General features: G+C 43.0%; 1 protein-coding gene across 5 annotated transcripts; it reads left to right on the forward strand.

Annotated features, from left to right (window-relative positions):
• The first annotated feature begins 1,493 nt into the window (after positions 1-1,493).
• On the forward strand, positions 1,494-27,157 carry ldb1b (LIM-domain binding 1b). 5 transcript variants are annotated; one of them, XM_041035870.1, is made up of 13 exons: positions 1,494-1,821; positions 5,673-5,782; positions 6,294-6,472; positions 20,279-20,381; positions 21,281-21,325; positions 21,638-21,713; positions 21,811-21,913; positions 22,074-22,246; positions 22,988-23,110; positions 23,220-23,303; positions 24,035-24,158; positions 24,251-24,399; positions 24,937-27,157. In XM_041035870.1, exons 3-13 carry the CDS (start codon positions 6,445-6,447, stop codon positions 25,165-25,167), a joined length of 1,239 nt encoding a protein of 412 aa, XP_040891804.1. In that variant the 5' UTR covers positions 1,494-1,821; positions 5,673-5,782; positions 6,294-6,444; the 3' UTR covers positions 25,168-27,157. The 5 variants fall into 5 exon arrangements, with proteins under 5 accessions (XP_040891804.1, XP_040891803.1, XP_040891802.1 ...); XM_041035869.1 differs by having other exon boundaries at positions 5,673-5,753; XM_041035868.1 differs by lacking the exon at positions 5,673-5,782.
• The last annotated feature ends 345 nt before the right edge of the window (positions 27,158-27,502 follow it).

Genomic DNA, 27,502 nt, shown 5'->3' on the forward strand with positions numbered 1-27,502 from the left:
ACTGTTGGCAGGTGGAAATATTCAGCAAACTGAGGCAATAAATCTGCTGTTATTTATTTTCTCCACTAGGTGGTGATGTTATATATCTTCTATTAAGTTCCACTCACTCTTGTTTTCTGAGTCCTCTAAAGTTGTGAATGAGTTAATTCTCGGTGAGCTGATTGCTCCATGCAAGCCACCTATTCACAGTGGATGCCAATCAGATATTCGTACATGAATGAAAAGGATGCATAATGAACTCAGGTTAATCACCTCTTCATTCGTGTGGCGTTATCTCGTATTATCTCACTGTTTTTCTTTGGAAGACTATAGATGTGTCTGGCCCGTTATCTCTTGCATACCAGCAAGGAGCTGACCTTTCTGCTGAATGTCACGCTGGAACACAGAGTCAATGGCTGCGGTAGATTAGCAGGGAGGGAAACATGCTCACGGACACACTAACAAGGTGCCACATATTCACTTTTCATTTATTTTGATCCAAATGGCCACCTGCTGTGCACTTCCCACATACTGTACAAACTACCGACTGTACATCTGCTCCATGTCCTAAATTTGTTACTCTTTTTTTCTTGTTTCCTCTACTTTTGTCCTTTAATCCCATATCTCATTCTGTACTGTTACTACATCTGTCTTAACCCCCCGCCACACAGAGACACCACCTCCCGCCTCATCTCCCACAACTCTTGAAACACATTACAGCATGAAATGGGGCCAAAGCATCCTCCAGTCTCCGGCGAGTGAGGTGTGAGTGTGTACAGGAGTGTGCAGAGGCATGTGTAAGTGTGTGCGCGTGTGTCTTTCAGGGGGGTTGCTCTGCGTAAGTGGGTCACTTTACTGCAGCATCCAGTACATGGCCCCACACGCACAGATACACAAACATTTAACCCTCTCTCCATCCATGATCCCCCTTTTTTTCTGCCTGGGCCACTGTTTTACACCAGGAAATGTAAAATGAACTCAGTCACTCACTCACTCACTCATTCACTCACTCACTCAGTTCCTTTACGCTCTACAGAGTGCCAGACTCTACTCTCAGTCTTGGGGGGAAAAGGAAGAAAGAAAAAAAAATCCCTCTCTGTCCTGCTTTCCTTTCATGCACCCCCCCCCCCCCCCCCCCCCCCCCCCCCCCCACCTCTCATCCCTGCCTCACTCTTGACCTGCAGGATGACTCCCACAGTGCTCTTTTGGCATGTTTGAATTTTTAAAGAACCCATGAGGTCTAAGGAGTCAGGTATATGCTTTCCCCTCTCTGCCTCCCTCACACTTGCTGCTGTTATGCGTGTGTGTGTGTGAATGTTTTTCTATATGACTTCCAGTCATCTTGGCTGCTCAGTCATGCAATGTTTCGAGTCCGTGTGTTTGTGTGTGCACATCTGTGACCTTTCAGATATTGTGTAACGCTGGGAGCAGCGTGTTATAAAAAGGCAAAAGCACTCTGATCTTTAACTTGACACCTTCTCTACAGGGGAAAGCAGGACACACAGGCGTTACTTTGAGAACCCTGAGTTAGGGAGTCGTGTTGCCATCATCCTTGTTTGATTTTTCGTTACTCCAAGTAAGTCGTCTTTTTCTTCTGCTTTCACAGTGGAGAAGAGGAATGCCCTCCCACATGGTGCAGAGAACATCTGTTAGTGAGAAATGAAAGCCTGAGAGAGAGGGGGGAGGAGGAGGGGGAGGAGAAAGGGGACTTACATTAATACAAAAAAAAAAAGAAAGGAGGTGAAGGAAGAACAAGAGAGCATGCAGAGCGGTGGAAAGGGGAGGAGAAAAAGTGACAAGACATCAGCCGGAGGAGACCACCTTTCCTGCAGAACAGCAGAGGTGAGACACTTTGCAGCGAAAGGTAGTGACTTACAGGTGTACACGTTCACGGGCACGTATGCACACAAACACACTCAGCGTGGTAACAGAAGCCTGCATCAATAATGTAGCTGAAAGAAACAGGATGCAGATTCTGCCTTACATAAGAGTTTACAGAGAGCTGGCTGGCTCAGAACAGCCTCTTTCATTCCCTGGTTTGCCCTCAGGCTGGATGCACACAAGATTTCTTAAGCTGATTAACCACCACATTTGCCATCCAAACAACTTTTCAAGATAAGTGCGCGGCAACAAAGGCATGAGAACGGCTCTGAGGAGCAAAATCTTTTAGTTGTGTTTTTACACTAGTCCCTAATTTGCTGGATCTTGCATTATCGAAAACAGGCTTGTTTGTAAGAAGCGCTGTTAGTTTGTTGACAAAGTAGAAGGCCTTCAACATCAACCACCAGGGAACTGAACTTTGTCTGTGCTGCTGTGGACAAATTTCCTGAACCTGCCTGGAGCCAAAGCATACTGTTATTCCAGGTCACGGGAGTTAAGGAGACATGATAGGAGTTCAGCAGGAGCTGTTATTCACATTGGATAGGCTAAATACTGTCAGATAAGGGAGACCAGTCAAAGTGTGAAACACACTAAGACTTAGCTGCACTAATCTATATTTTTAGCCATGCTAGCAGCATGACTGTTGGCCATGTTGGACCCCTAATTTCTTAGTGATGTTTTATCTCTTTAGCCCACAGCTCCACTGTTTTTGATTCAGTCTTCCTGCTCTCATCAGCTTTGCTTTTAGCCCAGGCAGGCAGCTGTTTGGAAAATCTCAGATGAACCCGCTGTACGCTTACCTGTCCAAACATCAGATCCACATATTTCCCTCAGGAGTTGGTGGAGACCAAACCAGAGCATAAAGGAGGGTGAATTTTTGACTAAGGGTCATCATGTACATTTTAAATGAGCGCTCATGTTGCTCTGTATCTGCTGGATGCATAATTGGCAACTCTTTAGCAACACATTTGCCATAACAACTTTAGAGAGCGATAATTTGTCAGTGTTGTATTTACAGCTTGTTGCCTTGCCGCAAGCCAAGCCAAAATAATCAATTAATGTAGGTTTTATTAAGATGTTTTATGGATAAATACTTGCCAGAATCAAGGAAAGTAGAAAGAAGGAACAGAGGAAACATTTTATAAAAACATTCATCCTAATCCAACAGAGTTTATTGTAGGGCAGCACAGCAGGAAACTTGATAAGCTCCAAAAATTGCTTTCCTGTTCTCCTTTGCCATTTTCTTCTTCAATGCCTTTTCTTCACCTTCTTTGTTTTGTGTTTACTGTCTGTCTTTTATACTTTAATCTCCCTCCATGGCTTTCTTTGTCTCTGCTATTTATCTGTGTTATGTGGGCTTTGACTATCTGCTAACTGGCAAACTCTTAATGGTGTGTGTGTGTGTGTGTCTGCCTGTATATAAACAATTATGGTGAGGTGTAAGATAGTGTGCTTTGTGCCCACATCCGTTTGAAAGTATGAACTTGTCAAAACTGCCTCTATGAAACTGTTAATGTGTGCAGATATATGTGCGAATCACAGTTTTCATTTGTAAATGTGTGTGTGTGTGTGTGTGTGTAGAAGCTCATCATGCTTGTGCTATCCTTTTTCTGCCACATTGCCATGGCGACAGTGCCCTCCCGGGGTAATGGGGGACGAGTGCGCCAGAGCTATTTATTCTCTCTTTCTCCCTCCCTCCCTCCCTCTCTCCATCCATCCATCGCCCTCTCTTTTTCTCTCACTCTCTCATCTCTCTCACTCCCTCCATCTCTGCCCTCTTCCTCCTGCAACCTCTCCGTCTCTCCTCTCTCCATCTCCCTCCTTCCGCTGCTCTTTCTTCCCCTCTCTGATTGGCTTAACACTCTCCTCCTCAAAATGAGATACTGCCTAATGAGACAGAGGGTGAGGAAGAGAGGGAGGGAGACAAAGAGCAAGTGTCTTAAAAAAGGGAAGTAGAAATATGTGGGGGAGGCAGTCTATGCAGACTTGTGTTCCTCTTTGCATGTTAACAGAGAACCTGATTTAACAAAAACTCTGCAATGTCATTTTGGAGGGAAACAGCACATGCCGGTTATTTATAGTCATACATATAGCTTTGTGCCTCAGCCATGTGCATATGTGTGTACTATAATGTATATGCATTTAGTTTCTTAAGGTACAATTGTGTGTGGTTTGGTGGAAGTGGTGGGTTCAGTTGGGGTCATGACCTTTGTTAAGGTTTTCAAATGGAAAGTTTTATGTGAACTGTTTAAAGCAGTGGTTCCCCGGTTTTAGGAAGTTTTTAGGGGGTGGTTATGAACCACTTCTTGGTTAGGTGCAGCAACTTCCTGAAGCATTCAAAGATGAGATACCTGGGCGCTGGAGGTTGCTTCATATTTAACATACACTCATAAGGGTGGTGTCAGTCTTCTCATCGAGCAGCAAGAAAGCAAATAAGCTCATTCCTGGAAATGTCCAACTATTCCTTTAATCATCTCATGATTCCTCAAATTTATCTTTCAATCCATCTGGGGGGCTCTGACCCCTGGGTTTGGAAAACCACTGGTTTTAAATGATAAAGCTGTCAATATTCTATATTTTTCTTACTGTCAGCAAATCCCATGAAAACACCAAAACCGATAATGTGTCTGTCTCTCAATAGCCTACTTTCCAACTACCCTGCCCTGTCTGTGGCACTCAGCCCCAAAGCCCATCAGTGTCCATTTAAATCCTTGAAAATGGGTCACTAATATATACTTTAACTTTAAAAAGACTAAATAATTGCCTAAAACTGCTGAAATGTTGCTCAAACACGAGTAAGCAGTCCTTTTGTCGGGGACTATTTTCAACTGTGGATTAACACATTTGTTTACGTGGGATTGACTCAAAATGAATTACAGTGTCCGTGTTCAAAGTAATGACAGAACATGTCACCCAGTGCAACAGTGTGTCTCACTGATGCGTTTTATAATAGACAACAATGGAGCTCTGTGGCACAGAGGAATAATTGGATCAATTCAGCGTTGGTTTTGGTCTTTTCATGGTCATTTTTGACAACAAGAAGAATGTGAAACATCACTACATTTACTCTTCAGGTGTCGTCTTGTATATAACCTGGAGCTAACAATTCTCTCTCTCTCATCCACACACAGACACACTCACGCAAACTTGTGCATCGAGCAGGGAAAGACAAATGACATAGTGATGGAAGAAAGATCAGAGTGAGATGGAGATGGTGGGAGGGAAAGGTAGAACGGAAGAAAGAGTAAAAAGCAGAGAGAGAGACAGCGAACGAGGAGGGAGGGGAGAGGAGAGGAGAGAGGAGAGGAGAGGAGGACCGGGGGAGAGCAGGAGAGATAAATGGCCGAGTAGACAGGAAGATGAGTGAAGCGAGAGAGCAACACAGTGTGGCATACTGCAGACAGAAAGACTAACGGAGCGAGAGAGTGAATGGGCGAGAAAAGGAGACGACGGAGAGGGAGCGAGGGAGAGCCGAGGCACGTCAATCGCCCCCCTCCCTTTTCCTCCCCCTTTTCCCTCCCCCCCTGCCCTCCCCTGCCTTGTAGCAGACCTTCGCTAGATGGTAACAAGCCACTCAGAGGGCTGCAGCACACACACACACACACACACACACACACACACACACACACACACACACACACACACACACACACACACAGAACCAGATTTCCTGAAGATCATTTAAACCTTCATATGTGCGTTTCTCTCTCTCTCTCTCTCTCTCTCTCTCTCTCTCTCTCTCTCTCTCTCTCTCTCTCTCTCTGTGTGTGTGTGTGTGTGTGTGTGTGTGTGTGTGTGAGATCACTTGTAAGAGTGTGTGTGTCATTGTAGCAGCAGTGGTAGAAAAACAGCTTCTACATATTTAAAGGGGAAAAAAGGACCCACATCACATGGTTGTTATTCTCTCAAATCTGCCTCTCAGGTCACTTTGACAGTCCACTCTCTCTCTCCGTCCCTCACTCGCTCATTCTAGCGCGCACACACACACACATACACTCATACTCACACACATACACACTCTCTCACTCTCTCTTGAGCACTCAGCCTCTCGTTCCCTCCCTTTCTCTTCCTCTCTTTCTCTCTCTCTCCTCCCACCTGAGCTGTAATTTGCAGGACTGATGAGGGTGAGGGCAGAGCAGAGGCAGGAACAGAATTCTCCTCATTCTGTAACACACACACACACAGACACACACACACAGACACACACACTCTCACACACATACATAGACGGTGTGATTCACAGTGTACAGCTACAACTGAGAGAATCCGATCCTTTGTGTATGTGTGCTCTTTTTTTAACCTCTTCTTCCCCTTTTTCTCTCTTTTCCTCCCTCGTCGTCACTCTCTCCTCCCTCCCTCCCTCCCTCCCTCTGTCTCTCTTTGCTCCCTGGTGGTGTGTATGTGTCTGTGTGTGTGAACCGTGGGGATAACAGACGCTCATGTGAGCAGCCTCAGTGGCGGCAGCAGTGACTGGTGAGAAAGAGGAGAGAGGAGAGGAGAGGAGAGGAGAGGAAGAGAACAGGGATAACAGAGCCACCAACACCACCATCATTCTGATCGGATTCACACCAGACATGTGAGAAGATGTCCGTGGGCGGCTGCGCGTGTCCCGGTAAGTAGCTGCCGTGGTGATGGTTGCCGTTAACAACAGCCCTGCTGCTGCTGCTGTTGCTGTTGCCAGCTGCTGACTTTTTCTGGTCATTGTTGATGTTGTTGTTGTTGTTGTTGTATTTTGGTTGGTAAGTGCAGCCACTGCCGTGGCGTGACTGGGGCAGAGAGAGACAGGGAGAGAGGTGCCCCAGGGCCCTGGGGCTCTGTTTGCAAAGGCTCATGGGAGGTCGCCCTCTGTGATGGCTGAGAGGATGGAGAGCAAAGAACATACCAGAATAGATGGATCAACATGTAGTCTTGTTTCATTCCCACTTTTCTCTTCACCCTGACAACACGGTGCTCTTTACTGTTTGCTGTTTAGTTTGAAGAGACAAAGATCTTTGCTGGCGATGCAGACATCTGTGCATGAAGTTGTTGCTATGGCACCACTAATGCTACTTCTTCTCTTCCTCCATTAGTTTGTTTTTGTTCTTGTTGCTCCTGCTGATTTCTGACCAGTGGCCCGGGTTAACAACAGAGTTACATTCCCAGGCACAGATGTTACATTCACTGATCCACAGTGTTCGTCCTGTGAAAAACTGAAGGATCCTCTCTCGCACAGATAGCAGAAAAGAAAAAGAAGGATCAAAGTGTGACATTTAAAGGGCAAAGATCACTGTCTGGGATCAAAGGCTTGCATGATTGATTCTGCACCTTTTCCCACACAAGAGTTATTAATGAGTGTTTGATGTTTCGCGGCTCACACAGGAGTGTGTCATTCAGGATGCTTCTTATTCAGGTGTAGGAGCAGTTTTTATTACTGATGTCACAGTGGAAATGCGGCATTACTACATCTGTTTGACTGTAAGTGGTAAATGAGTTTTCACATCCCTGAAGATGTAACTCTCGTTACTGTTCTTCAAGCATGACACAGTTTCATAATGGCCTTTTTAGAGAGCTGACATCCTCTTTTACCCAAAAGTCCTTTCTTCTTGAATTCATGGCGGGAGGTCAGTGAGTGCACACCTGAGAAGTAGAAGGGCAGCGACGTACTGACCTTGCCCTCACATGTAGGAGTTATTTGTATCACCGTTTGCCGATTTGCTGCTGTTTTCTCTCACGTCCGCTTCCCCTTTTGTCTCTGTCCTGTCTTGACCCACTGCTGTTTTTAGGAGGAGGAAGAGCCATCAGACAGACAGCCTAGTTTCATTTCTGGCCCAACTTGAAAGCGAATCGACAACATGATAACAAAACAACTTCGGGGTCAGAGTTTTGCTGGTCATCATTTTTAATAAAACCGGTTAAAGTTGAGTAACAGCCACAGGGCTTCTGGGAACTGAGCCACAGAGAGCGACCTGGAGGGAGTAATATCCGTCATATTAGACCACCATATTGTGTGAGGTGTGCGACTTCTGTGAAAGCTGAGGAACTCCCTGCAGTCCCCAAACAGTTGTGTTTGGGTGTTGAGCGCCTAACAGCAAACAGATAATTCTTCTTATTTTATTGACTTTAATCAGATAGAGGAGGAACGAAAAAGAGGAATCAAGGTCTAGAAATAAACCCTGTGCCGCTGAGCCTCAGGCAATATATTATTAAGTGTTACAGCGATTTATGTTGCCCTCCTGATAGGACGTGTAGAACATGAAATATAATCCTATAGCTGAAAATGTATTCATAATCATGATAGATGTTCTCAGAATCTACTGCCATACAATATTCAGCAGCAGGAGAGGAGGAAGTAAGTGTGATAGAGTTGCTGTGTGTGTGTGTGTCGGGTGCTGTATCACCCTGACGTGGCCTCCTCTTCCCTCCGCTGCCTACCAGGCCACAGTGGCCGCTGTGGTCAACCCTCAAATAGCTGGGATGTGGATAGAGAAATTTAACCAACCACGCATCCAGGATCAGATTTCCCCGGTGCCAGTCTCGACTTTAATCATTAGAAAGAACGAAACATTAACTGTACCAATGTTTTGCGGTTTGGAAACTCTTTAGCTGACAGATCATTTTAAGGGCGGAAAGTTTAGGAGGAGCAAATTAAGAGACAATGGCAACTCTTCCTGGCCTGTACACAGTCATGGCTTGTAGACAGGCACAGGACTGAAGTAGAAGGATCCAGAAAAGTGAAAGAAAAAGAAAAAGCCATTGCCACTGTGATTAAACAGATGGATTTGGTATCAGCAAGGTCAAAGTCTAGACACACCAGATGACATGCGAGTGCTGTATTTCCGTGAATCCATACAGTTTGTCTGGAACACACAATGGCACAGAGAACTGTGGTGTATCTGTGTTAAATGTGACTGCGTTCACACAAGAGTGTGTATGTGTATGTGTATGTGTATGTGTATGTGTATGTGTGTGTGCGCGCGTGTTTTCAATCTCTGCCCAGCGCCCCGTGCTACGAAGGCAAATGCTGCCACCTCAGCCGTTAAACAAGCCTGCACAGCAGAGGCGGGAGCGTTTGTTTAGAACCGGGCCTTAGCTATCTTGCGGTCAGATTGCATACTTAATCAACGTGGTCATGGAAATTTCCAAAAAGACGTATGAGCGCACTCTTGTGCGCTCCACTTCTGCTCTCATATTGTTCTCTCTGGTGTTCCCCTTTCTTTTCGCCTCAGTTTCTCTGCTTTATGGATTCTCCTTTTTTTTCCTCCTGATTTCTTTTCAGTTTACGGTAAAGAGGAGAAGAGAGTTTCTTTTTCCATCTTATTCGGTTCCTTTTGATTTTCAGCCACTGGTTTCTCTGGTTTCATTGTAGATGTCAATCCAGAGTTAACAAAGCTAGAAGTTTAAAAGACAACACAAGTAACACAAGTTTAAACTTTCTCAAAGACCAACTGGGATATGAGGAATATGAGGAATGACATATTTCTTTATGCAAGCCTGAGGGCCTTTAACAATACGTACACATATACATATACCACATGAGGTAACTAAAAACAATGTAAACACTGCAGCCAAATATGGAAAATTCACTTCCATTCACCTATGTCAACTTCAAATGAACCCAGAGATTGACCTTACAGTGCTGCTGGCTAAGCTGCACACTTACTGCCAAGTTGTCCAGCTCCGCTGTCTTAATACATGTAAAACAAGTCAGAGAGACTTAGGGGATGTTGCACTGTCTGAATATGATGGAAAATATAAGAGAAAACATAAAATTTCAGTCTCTCTCTTTAGTCGTTCACTTCTTCTTCTCTCGTTCTCTCTTGTTTACATTCCAGAGCCGTGTTCAACACAGAAGGATCCTCCCCCTTCTTGTGTGGGCTCAGGGTTTGGGTGCGTGCATGTGTGTGTATGTGTGTGTGTGAACGTACACACACACACACAGCATGTGCCTCAACATGTGGATGACATAAACAGTGGGGGCAAAGTGTGTGTTGAGCTGTGATACATTAACAAAAATAAGTTATTATACAGTGCCTTACATTACACGCGCCCCCTTACTTACTTCTGTCCTTCCTTCCCCTTTCCCCCTCCCCTCACTCCCTCTTTCTCTTTGACTCCCCTGATTGCTAGCGTATGTTGCCTGGCTGGCTGGCTGGTTAGATGAGGGGAGGGGAGGAGGGTAAGGGGGGAGAGGAGAGAGAGAGGGAGGGAGGAGAGAAGGGGGAAGGGACTGTGCCCTCTCATGCAGGGAGTCACATGGTGTCCCTGATTGGAAGAAAATGAGCAAAGACTGCAGCCCTGGCTGAAATGGCAACAGACAAAAACGCACAAAGGCTGAGCTGTTTAGAAACGGGTTGCACAACAAGAGAGCCTGAAGAGGAGGAGGAGGAGGAGGAGGGTGTGACAGAGGGGAAGAGAGAGGGAGTGAGCAGATACTGAGGAAAGATGTGGATTAAGAGAGGAAGAAGAGGAGGAGGAGGGAGGGTGGAGAGGAAGAGAAAAGAGGAGAGACGCGAGGTGACGGAGGGGGGAACAGGCAGAGAGCAGAAGAGCCAAGAAAAGAGAGGCAAGTGGGAGATGAGCACTGTAGGAGCGCAGGAGGGGAGGGAGGAGGGAGGGAGGAAGGGAGAGGGTGAGACAGAGAGTGAGAGAGTGATCAGACTGTGTTTCTATGTTTTCTGCAAGGCTGAGCGGTGACGTGATTGGCTGGGGGGGTGGTGGTGGTGGTGGTGGTGGGTGGGGGGGGACAGACCTGACTCTGAGATCAGAGACAGACAAAATGGCTCCCAGAGAACAGAGAACGCAGCATCAGGGCACTGTCATCTCCCCTCACACAGCTGTCAGCTGACACAAGCCGCCGCCACACACACACACACTCTCACACACACTCACACATCTGACACACACACTTTTAAAGGCTAAGCCACCTGCAAAATGCCAGTGTGAGGGAAAAAAAAAAACTAAAGATGATGGAAAACAATGCTGATTATTACAAGTTGCTATAACATGTACATGTGCTGGTTTTTTTTATGAATCACACATCATATGTATATATTAATGACAAGCTGAAACGCAAAAGCGCCTTTTTCTAATTTAATCCCTTCACTCATTGGCCTGTTATAACATGTGACGCACTAGCCGCTGAAGTTCCCTTGTTGCAGTGTGCCTGTGTTCGCCTGCCAGAGAAAATCCTGAGTAGGGAATTCACCCAGTGAGTGAGAAAATACTGTAGGGCAGGATGAAAACAAACACACTGACTGGCTGCAGCCACAAGAGGGTGCTGCTATCAAAGGACAACCTCTGATTGTAGGTCACTTGCAATTTTTTTTTTTGCCCCACCTGAAATGATGCATGGTGAAGTCCTGACTGTAAATCAAATGGAGAATGATGGCTTTCTGCAGAATAACAACAACATTATTTGCATACAGTTTTACTTGTAATGCACATTTGCATAACAGCTTTGATTAACATTCTTTTATGTTGTTAAGTTGTTGAGCTTTTGTTTGCCTTTGCAAAAGTATTAATGAAAAAGTAGCAGTACAACAATGTCAAAATACTCCATTACAAATACGAGTCCTTCAATTAAGGTAGTAAACAATGTACTTAAAGTATGAAAAGTATTCATTATGCAAAAATAGCCCCTGTGATATTTTTTGAATATTGGCTAACTGTGGGCAATGTAGATAACATCCTTCATCATGGTATATATGCAACTTTAAACCACAACAGTGATATATACAGTATGTTAATACAGTACATTTTCCTTTGAGAAACATTCATGGGGAAAGTAAGCACATAAAATTGCCTGTGTGTGGCTAATCCAGACATTAAATACATGACAAATCAAGGTACTTCTTCACACTGATGCAAAAATTGCCATTAAGTAATTAATTATAATGGCTGTTTTGATTAAGCAATTACAAAACAAGTCAAACAAGCAATGTTTGCTATGATAAGCAAAGTGAGCAGACTATGGTTACCTGTAGACATTATTTGGTCAGCTGATAGTACAGTTTCCCCAGTGAGGCACCAGGTTCCCATAATCTTGACCAATTCAGAATGTTTAATAAAAAATCCTAAAAGGTTTACTGTGCTTAAACATTAATTTAGTATATTGCATTTTAAAGGGGGGGCTGGGGAGACATAAGTTAGAACTGTAAAAATCTGTATTATTAAATGTTAGGTCGGTCTGTGACAGTGGTATGGGTTTTATATAGTATTTGCCAAAATGGATTTCTAATGTTAGAAAATAAATTATTTCTCAATGTTGAAAGATTGTGGCAGTTCAGTTTTACCTGAGATTCAGAGATATACTGTACATGTGGTCGAGCACTGTGTACAGAGCACATCTGTCAAAATTTAGATAAGTTGGTCGCAATCTGCCAAATCCACACAAGAGAAATATGCATGGCTGTGCTCCAAAACTGAGCTCTTTATGTTTGACAGGAGATCAAGGTGACAAGTATCATTTTATATTAATTTGTCCTGGTTTTAAACATTAGAAGAATGTATGAATAGAAGTACTATTACATCTGAAAAATGACTGAATACAAAGAACATAAAAAAAGTTATCTTGCTAAATTTGTTTAAATAATAATGGCTACTTTTAAGTAACTACTGTATATTTATTAGAGTGTACTTACAGAATGTGCTTATTTGTACATTTTATTTTTATTTATTTATTTATATTTAGTAATTTACTTTCCTCTGGGCTCTTCTGTATGGAGTTTGCATGTTCTCCCTGTGCCTGCGTGGGTTCTCTCCTGGTACTCCAGGATTGGCTGGCGACCAGTCCAGGGTGTACCCCGCCTCTCGTTCATAGTCAGCTGGGATAGGCCCCAGTTCCCCCGCGACCCTGACGGATTAAGCGGTATAGAAAATGGATGGATGGATGGAATTTACTTTCCATTTTCTCCTTTCTTTGTCCTCCTTACTTTATTTCCATTTCTTTTGTTTTCCATATGAAACTTTGTCCATATGCCTCACTGAGGGGCCATCGTGGAATAAAGAAGGTCTAAATTCCTGCTCATTGATTTGCACCTTTGACCAAACTGGCTTAATACACCCAGAGATATTAACAGGAAGGATACCATGGGATAAACAGTAAGACAACATCCCTGATAGACACATTTACATTGTCTCACAGGATATCGTCCCACAGAGCAGAATCTGCTAATTATCTTTTATTAAGTCTAGTTTGGCTGTTTTTATTCTCCATAACTGGGTTTAGCTACTTCCTTATTAATGTGTGATAACTCTAAATATTATCGCGATGTTAGTTCATCACATTGATATATATTGAATACGGGAAACAGCTTTTGGGAGGGGGGGGTCAAGCGGTGGCTATCTAGGTACTGCAGTTTGGCTTTGTAGGGCTTTATTTATCGTCATATTGCCTAACACTATCGTTAATTAATGAAAGTATAATGACCAGTTTTATGTTGTTATTGGCTAAGGTGAAGATCATTTTAATTACTTTTCATATTGTTGCATCATATTTCAGTAATGTTTAAGTCGTGTTCTGTAACTCTGAATCAGTGACGATAAATGTGGTGGAGTACAGAAGTAAAATATTGCCTCTGAAAAGTACTGAAATCAAATAAAGTAGCATAAAATGGAAGTACTCAAGTGAAGTAAAGTGCAAGTACCACTGCAAATGAGTGTGTGTGATTCTGACTCTGAGTTTCTCTGAGCTAAAGCCGGCCAGTTCTCTTTTAAAGCTCACTCCTCAAAAAAGTGGCAGCTTGTCCTTTGGCTCTTTTATCAGAGCTGAATCAGACAGACGGATCTCTCTGTCCCTCTATCTGATCCAGTAACAGAGTAAAGAAGGCTGAGCTGCCAAATGTATAAAACCTGACAGAGAGTGATCAGAGAAAAGAAGCTTCCATATCGAGGAAAGGGATGAGCTGTCATATTGATGTGTTTAGAGTATGTCTGACTTTAATAATATAAAGTGGTAAAAGCTGTGAAACGGTAGCTCTGTCATTACACTTGGGGAAAGAAATGTGATAATCCAGTCTGTGAAAACAGGAGTGGCTTTGTTTTTATTCCTGTTTGGGAAAAAAAAGGGAAGAAACAGCACTTAACTGATGTCGCTCTCATTAAAAAGTTTGCTCCCACGTCTAAGCTAGGATCAGTTTAGTCAGGGCTTTTCCTGCAGTCTTACCAACATGTGACTGTCCTCAGATCAGCGTTGAAGACCGCGTCAAGGGGAGGGCGACTGGGACGGTTGTTATCAGAACTCTGGCAGATGTGTGTGCCGTTCAGTTTCCTGTTGACTAGTGAGTGGAAGTGGCACGCTGCACACATTTGCACATGTGCATGAGAGCACGCGTACATGCACACACACTCACCCACACCCACGCACGCACACAGACACACATACTGTAGGCATCCTTCCCCCCCCCTCCTCGTGCCCCTGAGCCTGACAGTCTGGACATGGGAGATATCAGAGAGAGGGAGAGGCATGAAAACAGAGACTCAGCCTGTGTTAGATCAGTGTATAGCTGTGAAAGTGCATTTGTAGGTGACAAAATGGCGATGTCAGAACAGCAAGAAAATGAAGAAGGTAAGTTTCTCTTGCCGACCTTTCCTTTCTGTCTTTCTCAAAACAAATAACTAAACAGCTGAAAAAAGAAAATGTCATTTTTAATGTATTGGTTTGTTGATGTTCAGAGAAATGCTGTACAACTTTGTCCCCTGTCTTCTTTTATTGACTGTGACAAAGGCAAATTAAACAAGTTGCACTTGTAGGTTTAAGTGTAAGCTTAGTGAAAACATCACAGTGTGCACTTTAGGGAGTTTATTCAGCCACTGCAAGCTCCAGCTTTAATCACGTATTATACATGGATTTATGGCTTTAGGTGTGAATGTGTGACTGCAAGTGGGGAAATGAGGCAAGCTGGTGAAGTGAAGGTTAGGCAGCAGTGTGTGTGTGTGTGTGTGTGTGTGACTCACTGGTTGGGGTGCTGGTTGAAGATAAGGCCTGCCCTATGCCTGAGAGTAAAAGAGACGGTGTGTGTAAGCCCTTCAAGCCTTATCCTGACACACCTCCCACCCCCACCTCCTCTCCATCACCCCACCACACACACACACACACACAATCACAGACACACGTGCACTAGGGATTAACCCCGTCATGTACCATTTCAATGGGCGAGCTTTGGAGAGACACACACACACACACACAGACACACAGACACACACACACACACAGGATTAACCCTTGTGTGTCCATTTCCATGGATGATTCTTAGCCTCTCTCCGGTTGTGACAACATTGACTGCTCGAGTTGCCATGGTTACAGGGGCCAGTGAATGTAAGATAGGCAAATCCACATAAGTCACCCACAACAGACACTCTAAGCTACTACTGACTACACCTCCCCCTGGTACTAGAAACACAAAGATGCTGCCAAAAGACTGACAGGAGCCTTGCGAGCTGTGAAGTGCTCATGCCACAGGCTTACCATGGTCACACCAATATACATAAACTCAGCCTGAGAATCTTTGTTGCTGGTCGGGTGAGAGACAGGCCTTAGAGCAGCTTATCCTCTCCACACGTCTGGCTGTGGGAGACGCTGCACTTCACCATACTCCAGATTTCATACATCAGAGTCTGCAGAGAGGTCTGCATTTCAGTTGCCATCTCCATTTTGCACGTGTAAGAGAGTTAAGAGTGATGTTCAGAGAGTACACATCCAGATAGAAAATATCCGCAAATATGCCAGATTACAGTGACTCCTTCTGTTACAAGATAGCAGAAAAGTACAGTGGACATAGCTGGAAAAATACATGTACAATGAGGTCATTACACCTGGCTTCACTCAAACATGTCAGAGCATCAGAAATGATGGAGCAAACGGTTTTATTATAAGGTTGATGAATAAATAGTATGATATAGATTGATATGTAGTAATGACATAATCAGATCAATATGTTTGTCCATCTACTGATGGTATTAACTGTAATACAGATAAAATATTTATTTTAGTCAAATGATAATATAATAGAAATTATGTTGCATTATACAATATTATCAACTATTGTAAGATTGAAGAAATAATTCAAAATTTAACAAAATTGAACGCACGTCTGCGGTACATAAATTATATATTATATGAAAATATACCATGCTCATAGTATCAAAACTTCCCAGCACCCAAAATGTGTTCTTCAAACTAAAATTATTTTATTGCTTCACATCTAAAAAATACATTTTAAAAATACAAGTTGTTTCAGTTGATGATTCTCCTTCACTGTGGACTACATATTGTTGAATTAGAATATGTGAACCTGCGTTTATGTTAGAATACACCCTTTATCTATGGGTCACACTGCTTAAAATTGTACTCTACTTAATTCTACTTAAACCAAAATAATGTCGAGTTGTGTTATTACAATATTACCTGCCTGCTCCAGTGTGTACTTGTACAACAGCCTCTGTGAAAGCCTGTTAACTGTTTCCGCAGAGCGGCTCACAAGAGCAGCTTAATTAGCAAATAAATCATTTATGAAACATTGTGTTTTCACTCCCTGTGCACATGGGTTGTGTATAAATCAGAACCATGTTCATGCTGGTGGCTTCAGCGTCTTTAAATGATCAGAGACAGGGGAAGGTACTTCAGTGTTTGAAAGGAAAGGATTTTTCAAAGTATGGGACCACCTGTCAAACATGTCAGAAACTGCATCATGCGTCATTTCTTTCCTTGGAGGATGACTGTCAAATTAGTAAATATCATGACTTACACTTGCATACATTAGTGAAAAACTCCTGACCTGATACTACTTGTTCTTTTTATATCCCAACTTTGGCCATATGGGTGAGTCCTTGCTGGCTGTGATCTGAATATCTGATTATAATTTGAGGCGATTTAAGCAGATTTAGAGGCCTGTGGGATTCTCCTTTTGGCTTAGCGCTTCCTGTGTGTGTGTGTGTGTGTGTGTGTGTGTGTGTGTGTATGTGTGTGTGTGTGTGTGTGCATAAAGAGAGAAAGAGGGACAGAGGCAGAGATTCCCAGCGGTAATGGATTTACTGGCCTACCTTGGAGACAGTTCAGTGTACAAACTAAAAGACACAATTAAATGTAAACAAATCCAGTCGCTTGTCCTTACATGAAAGTTAATTTATAAGATCTTAATCTACTTTTGTCTGATCAGGCTGCTACATCTACATCACACTGAATAAACCCACTGTATATTTTGCATATGACCAGGGTCTTGGCTGTCACTGCCTGAGTTAAGTTGTTTGCAAGGAGCTGATGTGCTCTAATTAGGCAAACATGGAAACCACTTTGCAGGCTGCGTGGCCGTTGTTTCCACACAGATTTCCACCCGGCTGCATTAGGCCAATTCTCATCTGTGTCAGTTACAAGGAAAGGATGGGATGCAGAGAGGAGGAAGGAAGAAAAAAATGCTTACCAGACAACCTTTATGTGCAGTTGTGCATTAGTGGGGGAGGAGGAGGAGTAGGGGGGAGAGGGCGGCTGGCGGTGCTGGGCAGAGGAGAGAGGAGCAAATGCATTGCGGAGGGAGAGGAGGAGGCGGAGGAGGAGGGCCTACAGCTATTGTTCATGTCCTCCCGTGAACAAAGGGCTCATCGGGGTCCGTATGTAAACCCACAGCAGGCTTCAGCCCACTGACAAGGCCTCATGCGGGACAAAACATAACCGACCGAATCCCCTAATTTAGGCCTTATTCCGTTCCAGTCTCGGGGTTTGAGGAGATTTTTTTATTGATCCTATTCCGAGGGACGTATTGTGTTGGTACGTCGCGTCCAGCCAACCGCCGTCCAGCGGGCCTATCCGTTTTTACGCACGGAGCGTACACACGGTCTATCATCACGGATCTGTAAACATCATTTTTCAGATTGGACTTCTTTGCAGGTAAAGGGTCGTTTTTACCCCACACACACTTTGGCCGCAATGACTAGCTTCTGGGTCGACTGATTGTGGTTGACGAGCTGTCGCTGGTGTAATTTCTCGTTTTATTTCGCTGCTTTCTCGTTGAAAAGGGATTTAACGCTAAGGCGTTAGCAAAACGGCTAACGCCAGCTAACTGGTTACTAACTGTATTGGCTTTGCTAACGTTAGCTTCCTCCTGCAGGCCTTCAAAGCAGTGCTGTAACGTTACACAGTCAACGTTTAGGTGGTTGGAGATATCGAGATCATTCATCGTGTTTAGTCTGTGTTTCCATGGCTGTCGTTCTTGTTAAAATGAGTGCTAATTGGTATTATGTAGTGAAGTCCAACAGCGTCTCGAAATCACTTGTGTCTAACGTTTCAGCTTTGCTAACAGCTAAGTGTTAGCATTATGCGCTTGGTGCCTCTCTAATTGCCTTTGTAGCCAGACAACTCCACGTTAAATGTGCTTTTACTGTTAAAGTTATGAACTAAAGGGATGTTTAAAAGGACATTTTAAGGTGCAACTTGTTAAAAAAAACTTTGGATTCGAGTCGTTTTTTTGTAAAAAGTTTGCCAACGTAGGTCAGTGCTTCAGTGTAACCTAGCTTTCGCTTATATCCCGTTTGGATAGTTACTTGTCCTCCTAGCAATCATGGTGGCAGTCTGGAGTGGCAGAGGTTCATAACCACGACAGGTTATTCTTATTCAGATGAGACTTAGCAGTGCCACATGGATTTTGAGTCTGGGGTTCGTGTGAAATCAAATGCTGCGAGTATTTTTCGACTTCCATCGCTCAACATTTGCGATAAGATTTGTTCTGAAGATTAGCCCGACCGTTACCCAAGCCAGGAAGATATGTGCATGTATAATGTGTGTATGTTATATAGTAGTCCGTGTCTGCTTATAGGAGAGAGGGGAACATGATTCCCAGTGGAGGAAGTGGAGTCCAGCTGATGTGATTGTGACTGCCTGTCATTAACCGCTAACAGGAGAGGAGAGGAGCTAATGGAGCTCTCAACAACTAATGGACACATAACCATCGATTATTTATTTATTTATCATCCCCATTTGTTTTCCTCTGGTGGTGCATCCAGCCCATAGCATAGTGTTGCTGCTGGCTCATACAGTAAACAACTTGTTTTTACACAAAGTGAAGGCAGGTCCTCAAATGGATACAGGTTTTATGGCCCTTTTTTCCATGTTGAAGATGCTTGATGTCTTCTTGTTGTGGCCTGTGCTCTTCACTGAAAACTTTTCTTCTTAAAGTATTATTTATTTTACCTCCAGGTATGTTAGAGCTATGATAGACTATGTGGCTGCTGTTACACACTCAGTAGAAACCAACCAGTTAGAATAGAAACCAGTAGGGATGTAATTGCTGTTACTGAAGGGAGGATTGCCTTTAAATGGATATGAGCATAGATGAGGGATTTAGGGGACACTTATGTGTCATGTGTGGCTGTCTCCTCAAAGGTCTCTGTTGGGCTGGGCTGTCTGTGCACTTCTCATCAGTGTGTCTGTTGATACCTATGTGCTTGTTGCTCACAAAGGAGAGTCTGTTTCGCTCTTAAATTCTTTGATGATATAGCTTAATTGTATTTCATATCACTGCTTTTCAAGTCAAAAAAATTCCCCTGCTTAAAAAGATCCCATTAATACAATTTTAACTTAGTTTTCCCTGTGTATATCTCTAGATATATCTCTTTAATACACACACTCACGAGAGTGAGAGATATGTTTAATATGCAGAGACAAGACAGAGAGACATAAATGAGGCGGGGCTTCACCATGGTGACAGCAGGGGTCGTGACCTAGAGGCCGCTACGCCTGGATGGCCTTTATGGGAGAGCTGGGCAATTAGAGTACAACAAGAGCTGGAGTTGTGTGTGTGTGTGTGTGTGAGAGAGAGAGATTCATTGTTTTTTTTTATGTGTATGTGTGAATGTAGTCGGTATTGGTCCGTCAGTGTTTGGCATTATATATGTTTGGCATAGTTTTTTTCTCTTAATGAAGAGTGGATGAAGGGCAGTGGATGTGTAACAGGAGCGCATTGTTTCCAGGAGACTTCCTCCTCGTCATGTTGTTGTTTGGCGTCTTCATGCAACAAGATTGTTGTATTGGGGATGACCTGTAAATGAGTGCAGCCAACTGAAACTGGGCCATACGGTCCAGTTTAGGCTGTATGTGCATCTCATAACCTCTCATAATACACTCAGTTTTTGTGAGTGTGACTCCAACAGTGAAAAACTTTTGCACTCATACAAGAGTGATTCCCAAGGGCTTAGCACTGTGCTTTCAGTTATGAACCTATGTGTTGAAATGTTTACAATGTTAGTCATTAAATCCGGGGGTTAAAAAATACATATGTGGTTCCCAAATTTGACACATTAATCATGTAAATGCCTGCTTTAGCTGTTCCACTAATCAGTTTTCATTTGTCATTTTCTTGAAGTCCTAATAACTACCCATTTAAGTAAGCAGTTCTATAAAAAATTAAACGTCACATTTATCTTCTAATATTTTTCCTCACCTCTCTTCCAGGCTGTTCCTCCAAGTCATTCAAGCTGTACTCCCCCAAGGAGCCCCCCAACGGTAGCACTTTCCCCCCTTTCCACCCCGGCACCATGCTGGACAGAGACGTGGGGTGAGTTTTATGTCTGAGTCTTCTGTGTATTTAGGAGTCTGTTCTGGGTGAGGAGTTCACAGTCCTTACCTTTAAATATCTTCTACATGTGTTTGTATATCATTTTCATACAGCTTTGTAAAGCCAGCCTGAATATCATGATCAGTTTCTGCAACAAGATGTTTGTCTGGAAAACTTCCACTGATAATTGATTCAGCTTGGCAGCGGGTAGGCTGACCAATCAACAAACTGTGGGAAGCAGTTTAGAGGACAGTGTCGATGAGCAGCACTGTGTTGTGAATTTGAATAGTACAGAGAGTGACTGGTTGTATTTGTTCGGGAGGTTCACAAACTTCCTGGACAAATACTCAAGATGTTTAGAAGTACATTATGAAGCTGCACAGCTTGTTTTTCTTGTCAAACTTACCAAGAAACTGATTTCAGTGGATAGTTTAGGTAAAGTTAGGTAAAGGGTATCTGTCAGTCTTCTGTCACTTGGTGCAAAGCTGATCCTGTAGCCTGTGTAATTTGGGTCAATTACCATTAACACCACCCATTATCCAGGGGAATGCCTGTTGAGCTATAATGACTAAAGTGACAATTGTAGGCCTGCTGTGTGAGGCCAATGTTCAATGCTAAAATTGATTTAACTTGATGCGTGTGGCTCAGTAAGGTTAGGGATTGTGCCTGTATAGAACTGTGTGCAGTATTTCACAGCTTGTCTTTTTGCAGTAAGTGAATCAGCTACAGTTTGTGTATGTGTGTTTGAGAAGTGTTGTTATTTACTGTCTCCTTGTATCATCTAATTTGTTCCATGTTTGGCTCATGTCCCAGAGTCGTAAAGACAGACTAGCTCCGGGAGGAGGGCATATTAGCACCATAGCTGAATGTAATAATCTCTCTGTCTCCTGTTTCTCCAGTCCCACCCCAATGTATCCTCCCACATACCTGGAGCCAGGAATAGGGTAAGACTGCATTGTTTCCCATTATCTCCATCTGGTGTGAAAATGGCAATAATCACACACATATAGATAAGGTCGTGGGAAGTTACGCTCTTATCTTTACTTCAATAGACCTTTTGTATTTAGTCTGTGACAAGGCTGAGCTAGGTGGTGAAACAGCCCTAAAAACATGGAAGACATGAGAGCTTTAACCTCACAGTGATCTGGGTGTTTTTGTTAGTTCACTGAAGTCTTTCATAACACCACAAGCAAAATGTTCTCAACCCCTGTCCTGCTTTTGTTTCCTCCCCTGTCTGTCTTTCTGTGGTCATCCAGGAGGCACACACCATATGGCAACCAGACAGACTACAGAATATTTGAACTTAACAAACGGCTACAGAACTGGACAGAGGTTCGCAGGCACAAACAACCACATATTGTATGCACACACAAAAAGAATCCAGAAATAGTGTTGGTAACTGATTATTTTTCCCCTCTTCACCCTGTAGGAGTGCGATAACCTGTGGTGGGATGCATTTACTACAGAGTTCTTTGAAGATGATGCCATGTTGACCATTACTTTCTGTCTGGAGGATGGACCCAAACGTTACAGTAAGAGAAAAAGTCAAAGGAACATATTGTTTCTCTGTTCCTGTCGCATATTATACCTTCAGTCCTACTTTGGTTCTATAGTCATAAATGGACTGTATAACATGTCAGTGCTGTCCCTTACGTTTCTCATACCTCCTTTTCTTTTCTCCCTCCCCACCAGCAATTGGCCGGACGTTGATTCCACGGTACTTCAGGAGTATATTTGAGGGCGGTGCCACTGAACTCTACTATGTGCTGAAACACCCCAAGGAGTCCTTCCACAATAACTTTGTCTCCCTCGACTGTGATCAGTGCACCATGGTCACTCAGAATGGAAAGCCCATGTTCACACAGGTGTGTGTTTGTGTGTTAACAGGGAATGGATGCATAACAGAAACCCCTTACAATATAATGCATTCCAGTATGACAACAAAACAAGCCACAGCCTCTTTAACACCGTAAAAAAAAATCACACAAAAAGGAATATTTTTTCAGGGCTTTCTGTTCCTCTGCATTTTATTAGGCAGGTGTTGCTGGAAATGTGTACACCCCCTGTTTGTTTATGTGCTACTCATGTAATAATATGGCCCAAGAAACTGCTCTGTATTACACAGATGGTATCAAATAAATATCACCTGCTAACTGAAGAAATAGGAAGCAATACTCTAATAATAGATGTACAAGGGGTTGTCAGGAGTTTTAGCTTGTTACTTCTGAAGTGCAGCGATTCACACTGACAACTCCCGATAGGCTGTAATGGGATGAACAGTTCAGATGAAGATTGGTTTGATTTCATTTTCAAAGTAGCCCCAGAGACACACAGTATTCTCTTTTTCACAAGAACAAAGCAAAGAACTTTAAAAAGTTGCTAAATTTCCCTCCATGTTTGGAGGTTGCAGGCCACTTGACAGAATAATTGTGTTGTAATGAGTTTTGTCATCAGTCTCTGTAATGTGAAAAACCCTGCTATTAAAGAAGGGGGTTCACATGATTTGAAATCTTGATGCAGTACTCACATGCCCATATGTTCAGCTATAACCTTTGTGTCAGGGTTCACCTGCTGTATACTGACCTCAGTCCTTTGAACTTCTGTAGGTGTGTGTAGAGGGGCGCTTGTACCTGGAGTTCATGTTTGATGACATGATGAGGATAAAGACGTGGCACTTCAGCATCAGACAACACCGTGAACTCATCCCCCGCAGTATACTGGCCATGCATGTAAGTGAATCCACATGGGCACATATGCTGTATATTGTGATATATTGGTGTACACGTGCACATGCTAGTGCTTGTGTTTTTTTTTTAACATCTTTTATTGATGACACAGGCCCAGGACCCACAGATGCTGGACCAGCTGTCCAAAAATATAACAAGATGTGGCCTGTCGAACTCCACCCTTAACTACCTCCGAGTAAGTCAAGCTCACATTCACCATTTTACCTTAACAGTGTGTGTTGAATCTTTTGTCCCGTCATATTTTAATGAAAGCTTTAAAGAAAAATCTCCAAAGATTTAAAATGTGTTGAGAGTCTTCAGGACCATCCCTGTTGTCAAACGATAGGCACGTTATGATTCTTGCATCTTGCATCTACATCCGGCCTATTTACTCTCAATATTCTAGATTTTGAAGTCAAAAACTAGATGAGAAATTGTGTGGCCAAAGGCTGCACACTGTGTACATTTTAAAGTCCGATCCATCCAGAAAACAGTCCCTCTTCTTTTAGAAAACATTTTTTTAAATGTTCTGGTGTCATGGTAACCCAGGCCTCAGTGCTCACCAGATACTAACTGCCCAAAAATACCGCACGCCTGTCTGCATCTGGAGTCTTACACGGTTCAGTCGCATTCAGCAGCACTCCTTCAAGTCTATGGGGAATTGATAGGAACATAAACTTCTGCAGGTGCCTCTGTGATGATCATCCCCCGTAATATGGCTGCGCAGTGAAAATCCAGAGTCGTGTTTAATTGTTTCATGTTTTTTTAAGAACAGTTTTCTAATCTGAGAATTTATGACCCACCTGTGAAGTCATTTGTGCTGAACATCAGCCAGTAACAATTGCACTCGATCAGTTGGAGCATCTCCAAGGTTCCTAACCAATGTGTAATCTCTAAGCTGTTACCTCTCTGTGTTCTCTCCTCCAGCTGTGTGTGATTCTTGAGCCCATGCAGGAGCTGATGTCCAGACACAAGACATACAGCCTCAGCCCCAGAGACTGCCTCAAGACCTGCCTCTTCCAGAAATGGCAGAGGATGGTGGCACCACCAGGTAAGTGAACGATACACACTGAGGCACTGACAAACATAAACACAGCGATTTGTAACTATATGTATTTGTAACTTTTTTTCTCTGCCCTGTAGCTGAGCCATCAAGACAGGCCCCTAACAAACGGCGGAAGCGCAAGATGTCAGGTGGCAGCACCATCAGCGGAGGTGGAGGAACTAATAATAACAACAACAACAAAAAGAAGAGCCCTGGCAGCGGCTTCCCTCTGTCCAGCCAAGTTCCAGTGAGTACTTCACTGCCATCTAGTGTCAGCACTCTGCTGCTACACCTATATTCACAGAAAAGCTGCTTCATTGATTCACTGAGGGAAATTCACACGACACAGTGAAACAAAAATAATGCTACAACAAACCAAACAGTTGACCTCTTATGCTGGGTTAAAATCAGGACCTACTTGGTTAGATCTTTACTAGAGAAGTTATTTTATATTTAACACAATATGTCATACAGTGCTGTGTATGTACAGTGCCTATCTAACAACCTAACAAGTAGTCCTACCTGGAATTGTTTTTAAATTAAAGCCATTCTTTACAATTATTAATAATAATAACACAAATTAATTACATCATAAATCAGAGCTTATTCGTGGCGGAGATTAGCTGATTATAAGTGATTTAGGGATAATTACACCTTTTACCATGAAGGTCTAACAGGCGGTTGGTCAGTTTATTGGCAAACTTCATAATGAAGACAAAGGCACTGTACATACATTACAACCTATACAGTATATTGATTGCTCTGCCATTCGGCATATCTGCAGGATGTGATGGTGGTGGGAGAGCCCACTCTGATGGGAGGGGAGTTCGGTGACGAGGACGAGCGTCTGATCACACGGCTGGAGAACACACAGTTCGACGCGGCCAACGGCATCGACGACGAGGACAGCTTCAACAACTCTCCGGCGCTGGGCTCCAACTCACCCTGGAACAACAAGGCCCCCTCCAGCCAGGAGAGCAAGAGCGACAACCCCACCTCACAGGCATCGCAGTAGAGCCCAGAGCCCCGCAACCTCAACATAAATCCCTGTCTGTCACCCCTCAGCCCCCACCCCATCCCAAGCAGCCACGAGTGCAACATCAACAGTCCATCATCCGCTCACCAACCGAGACATCACTGTAGAGCTCAGATTCATCACACACAGGTAGCCCGAGGGAGCTCAGTCTGTCCTCATCAGACAGTTACACCGCGCCAGAGGTTGTCAATATTCAGGCACTGTGTCCCACCTCTGTCTCCCTTTTCCTGATGTCATACACAAAATGTCCCATCTGCTCTCGCTGATTTTCAGTCTGGACAGTGGCCGTGTAGATGTGACCAAGCTGGAGCAGAAATTTAATCTAGGGAAGACCTGTGCACACTGAACTATCCACACTGAGGTTTACACGTAGGAAGGGGCGGGGTGGAGGGGATGGTGGCAGTGGGGCTTCAAGATGGTGGCGAGTTGCTTAGGGACAACTTGTCCACCCGTCCTCTAAACGTGGCTCTCAATTCTGGTCTGCTCTGTTGACGCACATGTCACTTGTAGTGTTAGTTAATGGTGTGTGTGTGTGTGTGAGTGAGTGAATGAATGAGTGAGTGAGTGAGAGGAGAGAAAAGTGGCAGTGTGAGCTTTTTTGTGGCTTTGCTGAGGCAGACAGAGCAGAATTTAGAGTCAGACAGCAAAAGCATTAAAATTCACACACTAGTAGGAGAGCTGAAATGTGGCACGAGGGAAACATCACACACACACAGACACACACACACCCAAATAAACATAATGATTGAAGGATTTTGAGTCCCGCAGTGCCCGAGCCATCTCTGATTAGACTACAGTGAATGCAGTCTTTCAAACAGAGAGCATTTACAACACACACATGCACATACACACAGTTACACATTTTAAGAGTTTTTATACAGTATATATTTCCCTAGAATGTTTTTTAATTTGTATTAAACGCCTTCATTTCAATTGTTACTTTTTTATTTTCTACCAATACTGAAAAGCTACAGACCAAGGAGCAACACAGGACTTTTATCCCTCCCCCCTCTAAAATATATTGTTTTTATCTTTTATGTTTATAAAAGAGAAATAATTTAGTGTGGATGTTTTTATTTTGTCTTTTTGTTCCTTTTTTGGAGATTTGAATTTTTGTGTATTTGTGCTTGTATATTTAAGGTAGTAGCAAAGTTCTGTCTGACTGTAATAAAATGTATTCTTACTTAGATTTACCTAAAGCCATCCCGATCTAATGTAAAGAAACAAAAATAGGAAAAAGGAGAAAAAACACTCATGAACCCGTCCCCTCTATCTTCCCACCTGCTCTCTTTCCTCCTCCCTCTTTTTTAAAACTTGTGTAAATTAAATTACAAAATCCCCGGGGGTACAGTGGCACCATGGAGAGATGATTTTACTGTTTCAGTTGATTTTCTTTTTTCTTTTTTTCTAATTTATTTTGGCAGAAATTCACTCATATTTTTTCATCTATACACAAAGTGATTTTCCACTTACCATTCATCCCAGTTTTGTGTACCGCAACTTTCAGCTTGATGTCCAGTGAATGTGCTCATTCAATTTTAGTTAACCAGTGAATTTCATGTTTTGTTAATGGCTGAAACAGATTTTTTTAAAATTAATTAATTATTTTTTTGTCTCAATTGGTCTTCATTTGTGTGATCTCTTTCATAACCACCACAGTGAAATCATCAGTCATACACACATCTTCTAAAACCAGCTTAACATTAAGTTCAGTCTGCATATTTAGTAGCAGTTCTGAGTCTGTAAAGTCTGACTAGCAGCTGAAGCTCTGTTATTGTTTTTGTACATTTCCGTTTTGTCACAGTTGATTCCAGCAGCAGTTACGATTGAGTTTGAATGGTGACTTGTACCTTCTCCAAACCCTGTAGAAAAATCATTGTTTGATATATATTTTTTGATTTGGTTAGTTTCTGCCCTTGATAATTAATGTATGGTACCAATAAAAAGATACATTTTCACTTTAAAAAAATCTGTGTAATTGTTGATTTTTTTTTATTTTTTATTTTTTTTATTATTGCAACACAGCTGATAAGTGAGGTTGGTGTTCATTAGTGTTTCTGGGTTTAAGCTATGAAATTTAATTTTAGGTAGTTCTGAGTCATCATTGGCTTCAAAGATGGGTTCATCAGGTGTCCATTTGGACACTGAAACAGGTTTTGCTTACTGTAGTCTTTCTTCCTGCTTGTCCAAAGCTAATGTGAAGCTTCAGCTGCCTCAGTTAGACAATTGAAGTTAATATCATCCAAGGTTTTAGTCTTAAGTACCAAATTCCCCATCTGGGCTGAGATGAGGGAATGTCACACTAAAAAGGTTG

Source organism: Toxotes jaculatrix, chromosome 4 (assembly GCF_017976425.1).
Source record: "Toxotes jaculatrix isolate fToxJac2 chromosome 4, fToxJac2.pri, whole genome shotgun sequence".
Classification (NCBI taxonomy): Eukaryota; Metazoa; Chordata; class Actinopteri; family Toxotidae; genus Toxotes; species Toxotes jaculatrix.